Here is a 6963-nt window from a genome sequence, read left to right as displayed (position 1 = left end):
TCGCCATGTCCTCGGTCACTGCGGGCGCGGGCAGTCCCAGCCGCNCCAGCGATGACCGGATCAGCGTCGCGGCCTCGGCATCGGGAAAGTGGCGAGGGGCGATGCCGCCGCTTGCACCATCACCCGCGCTCCTGGCCGCGGCTGCCGCCGCCGCCTGCTCCTGCCGCGTGAGCTTGCTGTTGAGCGCCTCTGCGAACTCGACCATCTGCTTGGCCTTGGCCATGAGGGCCTCGAGGTCCTTGAGCGCGCCCTGCATGTCGTCGCTCTGCACCCTCGAGCTCGAGTCGACGACCTTGAGGATGCCATCGATGCCCGCCTTGCGCTTCGACGCGCCGGTCCCGCGGCCGTCGAGGTCGACGGCGGCCGCGGCTGAGCGCGAGGGCGTCGATGCGCCCGACAGCACGCCAGAGCCGATGGGGGCGTCGCGTCTGGCCGCCAGCAGCCACGCCTTGGACTTGAGCGTGCCCTTGAGCGCGGTGTAGAATGCCTTGTCGCCGCCCTTTCGGAAGCTCAGCTTGACCGAGTCATTTGAGGCTTCAGTCTTGGGCTTGGGCGTCTGTGAGCGAGACGGCATCCGGCTCGAGATCGACGTCGCGTCCGTATCGCTGCTCTTCCGCGCCGGTGTCGCGGGCGCCGACAGGGAGCCGCGCTTGGTCGTCGCCGCCGACGTCGACGCCGCATCCGAAACATCTTCGGTGCCGATCAGCGAGCCGCACATCTCGCAGCGCACCATCGAGGGATGGTTGAGGAAGGTGCAGGTGGGGCAGGCGTGGCCATCGCCAGAGGCGGCCGTCGACCCGCCGGAATCGTCCGATATTGCAAGAGCCGACACGCCGGTCTCTTCTATCTGCGCAGAGCGATCGCTGGTGGACTTTCGGCCGCCACTGTTGGTATCGGCGATGCGGGAGGCCAAAGTCGTGGCGGTCTTGGACGTGGGGTCGCGTGTGACGCCACAGAGCTGGCAAGTGTCCTTTGCGGCATCGACCGAGGCGCCGGATGTGTTGCTGAAGCCGCAGATGTTGCAGATCCACTGCGACGAGGTGCTGGCTGCCGAGGCGCCGAAGTCTGCTGCGGCGGCAGAGGTTCGCCAGTCCCTCGACGTCGACGAAGAGGCGGCAGCGACGGTCGCTTCCGGGCGCAGGGACCGACTCGAGGGTCGCGGGGACAGGCGTGGCGAGTGGGTGAAGCGGTCCGATCCGACCAGATGGTGGGTCTGCTCGGGCGCCTCTACCTTTGGGTCGAAGGCGAGGGTGATCTTTGGGCTGCTCTTGAGGAAGCCGGCGTAGTACTCGGTCTGCTTGACCAGGGAGAGGTCGAGGGCGCATGAGTGGCGGTGCGGGTTGAGGTCGTCGACGTAGAGGAGGCGGTGGGAGGTGAGGTACACGGTGCCGCTGGCCTGGTCGAGGCTCTTTTCCCTGCCATCGTAGAGGCCGATGCCAGCCTGGAGCGAGAGGACCTCCTCGTCGGGCAAGAGGAGCGCTCCGATGGACGAGTTGGTGGCATCAATCTGCTGGAAGCGATCCATGCCGCGCGGTGCCGCGCCAGGCTCGCACAGGTGGGTAGCAGTAGCGGCGGCGGCAAGTGAGATCAGCCTCGGCGAGCAGCCGACGAGAGGCAAGCAGGAGGGCGAGCAGGAGAGATTGAGGAGTCGAGGAAGGACCCAGAGTGGTGGCCAAGGCGAAGGCGAAGGCGAGAGCGAGAGGGAGAGCGAGAGCCAAAAGGCGGCGCTCGCCGACGTCCGTGCGCGTCCCCGGCCCGCGTGTCGGCCACGCCTGGAATGGCCATGTGGAGAGGGGGCGAGAGGGTTGAGCCCCCGATCCGTGTCGTCGGACCCGATCCGGTCGGCTCGCCCTGGGCAATTGGGTTTGGTCAGCCGACGGGGGCAGAGGCAGGGGCAGAGGCAGCTTGGCGGGCAGCGGCGGGCCACGGCAGGAAGAAACGGAAAAATGGGCGTGGCTAGGCCAGGCCAGCCAGCCTAGCCTAGCCTGCCCGCCTGCTGCTTCTTCGCACGTCGTTGGCTGTCGGGTGGCCTCCGATCAAAGACCCTCGACGAAGCAGAGGCAGGCAGCTGCAGGCGCTGCTCGCCCGGCCTTAGCTCAGAGGCAGGCTGAGGGCGAGCCGCAGGCAAACGACGACGACGACGACGACGACGAGGCCTCTATGGGCAGCAAGAGGCTAGGCCTAGGGCCCTTTCTCCACACGCCAGCCGGCTACCGAAGGCTGGGCTAGCCGTCCGTGTGCCCGCCCAGGCCCGCCTGCCAGCTGCCTGCCCCAGGCTACCGGTAGGAAGAGGGCGGCCCGATTTCTTCCATTGCTTGGGCGGCCCTACCCGAAGGAAAAAAGGCGGCCGCGGCGTCATTCTTGGCCCTTGCTGGGCCTGGCCTTCTCGCTGCTGCTGCCGCTCCTGCTCCTGGTCCAAGAAGCTTGACTCCCTCCTTCCCCTCCTCGCTGCCACCACCACCACCACCACCACCACCACCACCACCACCACCACGTCATCATTATCTTCTCCCTGTACATTCCTTTGGCACGGTCCCCTGCCCCGCGCGAGCTGTCTTGATCACTGCCCGCTCGTCCTATGCCACGAGCTCTTCGAGGGTAGCGCTTCCAGACCGACATCGCCAAGAGGCAGCCTTCGGAACCAGGACCCCTTTGAAAACGACCCAATCGAGGTCACCAAAACCCATCTGCCTCCAAAGACTGCGCGCCACATAGAGCCTGCCCGTCCAAGATGGCTTCCGAGGAGCCCACCGTACAGAACGGCGCCCAGCCCGTCGACGACGTCGTAGAGGCCGCCGACATCGACGAGTGTGAGTAGCAGCAGCGCAAGGCGCCCACACTCGCAGGCCCTCGGCCCTCTCTGCCCTACCGCGAGCGTGCCATGCTGACCTCCGACCAAGCGAACCGACCGGCGCTCTCTTCTGCCGACGCCTCGTCAACAGCGCTGCAGCCGTTCGAGATCTCGCTCCACCTTCCCCGCCGGCCGCTGCTTCCTAGCAAGGGTCTCGCGGGCCTGCCCGAGACCCCGTCGCCGCTTACCGTGGCCGTCACTCCGCAAGAGACCCTCAACGACCTCCGCGTCACCATCACGGATAGCCCCGAGGGCTACTGGCTCGGCGCCTTCTGCTTCCGCCGCCCTGCGCCCGGACAGGCGGGCAAGAAGGCCGGATCCAAGGCGACGCTCGGCGAGAGGGTAGGCGAGTGGATCGAGCTGCGCGAAGTCTTCAAGGATGTGCCCAAGGGCCAGCGCGAGCTCCACGTCACTCACGTCCCCTTCAACGAGGCCGACGCTCGCGCCCACGTCCAGCGCCTCCGCGACCTCCTGACCGGTGGCCAGGCCGACCCCACCGCCATCGGCATCGACGCCGGCATCAGCGTCCAGGACGCCGTCAAGAACCCCGAGGCCTGGACCGCCGCCACCACCACCAACAGCAGCAGCAACCAGCAGTCCGGCTCCAAGAAGGGAGGCAAGGGCAAGAATGCGTCGTCGTCGGCGGCTACGGCAGGCGGAGCGGAGAGCCAGACGGACGCGGCGGCAGAACAGGGCGCCAAGCTGCCTTTTGCCGACTGGGAAGAGTGGAAGTCGACCGGCACCTCGAGCCTGATCCCGCCCCAAGCCCACCGCCCGCGCCAGCTGCCCACCTGTCACCGCCTCGACCCACGGCTTCTACATCAGCCGCACCACCGGGTCCAAGTTTGACCCGTCGCCGAGGCCCGCCGGCCAGGACTTTGCGTCGTGCTCGCTCTTTGACCTCCTCTGCGGCTTCTCGCCCCTCTTCCTCACCAACTTTGCCAAGCTGTTTAACGACCCGGTCTCGTCGCGCGACTACTTCTCCGCCGTGCCGGTGACCAACGCCATGCCCGCCCACCCCTGGCTGGCCCGCCAGCACAACCACCACGTCGACCCGCTCCGCTCCCAGACCGCCTACCTCTTGACCGGCGCCACGTCGGCCGACACCCTCGAGGGCACGCGCGACTGGAACGACGAGCTCCAGTCGACCCGCGAGCTGCCCCGCACCAACCTGCCGGAGCGCCTGATGCGCGACCGCGTCCTCAACCGCGTCTTTGCCGAATTCACCCAGGCCGCCGCCCGCGCCGTCCCCCGCGTCGCCGCCGGCGAGGTCCAGGCCATGAACCCCATGGACCGCCGCGACGCCCAGATGTTTATCGTCAACAACCTCTTCATCTCCAAGGGCGCCGACGGCGTCGACATCTACCCGCACATGGGGGGCGACGAGGCCGCCCACGTGGCCGTCGGCAAGGACGTCCAGGGCATCAAGACGCTCAACAGCCTCGACGTCGACGGCCTCTGCCTCCTCGGCACCGTCGTCGTCGACTGGAAGGGAGAGCGCTGGGTGGCCCAGAGCATCGTCCCCGGCCTGTTCCGCCGCCGCGACGACGACGCCGTCGCCGAGGCCGAGGTCGGCGAGGGAGAGGTTAAGGCGGACGCCGCCGCCGACGCCGCCAAGGACGAGGCCGGCAGCAAGGACGACGCCAAGGTCGAGGACAAGAAGCAGCAGGAGCGCAAGCCCAACGGCGAGCCGGCCAGGCAGGACCCCAACGACGACACCCAGGTCGTCTACGGCGGCGTCGAGGGACCCGAGGTGATCCGCAAGGATGCCGCGTTCCACCGCCTGTTTGGCCAGGTGGCCCACACGCTCCACCTCAGCGAGCACGAGGTCGAGGACGCCAAGCACAAGAAGCACTCGCTCTGGCTCAGCGTCGACTCCAAGGGCCTCCGCGGCGCCGACGGCCGCAAGTACGTCCTCGACCTGGCCCGCCTCAACCCGGTCGACGTCAACTGGCTCGAAAGGGACATGGACGGCGAGGTGCTGCTGGCGGGCGAGGCCGACCCCAAGGCGGCCGCCTACCCGCACCGGATGGCCCTCCTCCGCCCGGAGCTGCTCGAGATCTTCTGGGACAGCGAGTTCCGCAAGTGGGCGCGCGAGAAGCTGGCGGCCCGGCAGGAGGCCAAGAAGGCCATCGCCGACAAGGAAAAGGCCGAGGGCGAGTCCGGAGACGCCACGGGCGAGGACAAGGACAAGGACAAGGACAAGGAGCCGGAGCCGGAGCGCATCGACTCGTCCGACTTTAAGCTGAGCTTCAACCCGGACGCCTTTGCCGAGTTCAAGGTGCCCGACGAGTCGGCCGAGGGCGAGTCCAAGGTCATCACGCCCGTCTCGGACGAGTCGGACGCCTCGGTGGCGGCGGTGCGGGCGGCCGGCACCTTCCTGCGCGAGGTGGCGGTGCCGCGCTTTGTCACCGACGTCGCTGCCGGCCTCTTTTCGGCCCCGGACGGTGCCGCGCTGTCGAGGCAGATGCACGCGCGCGGCATCAACGTCCGCTACCTCGGATACGTCGCCCGCCTGTGCGAGGCCGACCAGAAGGACAAGCTGGACGAGGAGCTCATCAAGAAGGCCGGTCCGGGCCACGAGGGCTTCCTCCGCACCTTCCGCAGCGTCGTGCTGCAGGAGATGGTGCTGCGCGCTGCCAAGCGCATCCTCCGCACGCTGCTGCGCGACATCGAGCAGGTCGAGACGTCGGCCTGCGTGTCGCACTTCCTCAACTGCCTCGTCGGCGCAGCCCGGGAGCCCAGCCCCAAGCCCGACTACCGCCGCTCGCCATTCGCCGACGCCGAGGACCCGGCGTGGACCGAGCTGACGCCCGAGTCGCTCGCGTCGCAGATCCGGGCCCAGGTGCGCCAGCGCTTCCGCTACGAGCTGCCCCAGTCATTCCTCGCGACCGAGCTGCGCAAGAAGCAGCTGCTGCGCGAGGTCGCCCTGCGATGCGGCATCCAGCTCAAGCTGCAGGACTACGACCTCGACGGCCCGGCGCCCTCGTCGCACGCCGCCAACGGCGCCGCCTCGGACGAGTCGGCGGCCGAGGTCGCCCAGGTCCAGCAGCCAAACGGCACCGACGGCAGCAAGAAGAAGAAGAAGAAGGGAGGCAACGGCGGCGCCGCGGTTGCCGCCGCCAACGGCACCAAGTCCAGGTCGGCCGCCGATGCCGCCGACCCCAAGAAGGCCGCGCGCACCACGGCGTTTGAGCCGTCGGACGTGCTCAACCTGCTGCCGGTCGTCAAGGACTCGACGCCCAAGAGCACGCTGGCCGAGGAGGCGTTCGAGGCGGGCCGCATCTCGATCAGCCGGGGCGACCGCGAGCTGGGCATCGAGCTGCTGCTCGAGGGCGTCAGCTTCCACGAGCAGATCTACGGCCTCGTCCACCCCGAAGTGGCGCGGTGCTATGCGCTTTTCGCCACCATCATCCACCACTTCGCCGGCGTCGTGGCCATGGAGACGGCGGAGCGCATGCGCCAGGCGCAGGCCGAGGGGCAGGAGAACCCGCAGATCGAGGTGCCGCCCATCAACGAGCAGCTGACCATGGCCAACGCGGTGCGCTACCAGCGGCAGGCCGTCACCGTGTCGGAGCGCACGCTGGGCCTCGACCACCCGGAGACGCTCAACCAGTACATGAACCTGGCCGTGCTGGAGCGTTCCGAGGGCAACACCGAGGCGTCGCTGCTGTGCCAGCAGCGGGTGCTCGACCTGTGGGAGACCATCTACGGCCGCGACCACCCGGACTGCGTCAACGCGCTGTCCAACATTGCGCTTACGCTGCAGAATGCGCGTCTGTTTGAGTCGAGCCTGAAGCTGTACCAGTCGGCGCACGAGCTGGCGCTGCGCATCTTTGGGCCGGACAGCATCCACACGGCCAACCTGGCGCACGAGCTGAGCCAGGCGCTCACCCTCACCGGCGACCTCAAGACGGCGCTGACGGTCGAGAAGGAGGCATGGCGCGTATTCGAGGAGCGCCTGGGCAAGGAGGACGCCCAGACAAAGGAGAGCGAGGCCTTTTGCCTCAGCCTGGCCGCCTCGGCGGTGCGCGTGGCCAAGCTCGAGAAGGAGGCCAAGGCCAACGAGGCGCGCAAGGGCGGCTTTGGCATGGGCGCCACGACGCGGCCCA

At 68.4% G+C, this 6963-nt stretch overlaps 2 protein-coding genes across 2 annotated transcripts in view; one reads left to right on the top strand and one right to left on the bottom strand.

Annotated features, from left to right (window-relative positions):
* The window catches only part of PFL1_01202 (uncharacterized protein), a gene marked incomplete at both ends in the record, with an annotated part of 2596 nt that extends 1071 nt beyond the window's left edge, over positions 1 to 1525 (bottom strand). The window contains one exon of the mRNA XM_007878705.1: positions 124 to 1525. Coding sequence (XP_007876896.1) covers positions 124 to 1525 — 1402 coding nt within the window. The remainder of the gene's footprint in view (positions 1 to 123) is intronic.
* Positions 1526 to 2731: 1206 nt separating this feature from the next.
* PFL1_01201 (uncharacterized protein) overlaps positions 2732 to 6963 on the top strand; it is a gene marked incomplete at both ends in the record, with an annotated part of 4389 nt that continues 157 nt past the window's right edge. The window contains 3 exons of the mRNA XM_007878704.1: positions 2732 to 2810; positions 2943 to 3576; positions 3635 to 6878. Coding sequence (XP_007876895.1) covers positions 2732 to 2810; positions 2943 to 3576; positions 3635 to 6878 — 3957 coding nt within the window. The remainder of the gene's footprint in view (positions 2811 to 2942; positions 3577 to 3634; positions 6879 to 6963) is intronic.

Source organism: Pseudozyma flocculosa (genome assembly GCF_000417875.1).
Source record: "Pseudozyma flocculosa PF-1 unplaced genomic scaffold scaffold00003, whole genome shotgun sequence".
Taxonomy (NCBI): domain Eukaryota; kingdom Fungi; phylum Basidiomycota; class Ustilaginomycetes; order Ustilaginales; family Ustilaginaceae; genus Pseudozyma; species Pseudozyma flocculosa.
The sequence above is the reverse complement of the archived record's forward strand: the minus strand, read 5'-3'. Positions and strand labels throughout refer to the sequence as shown.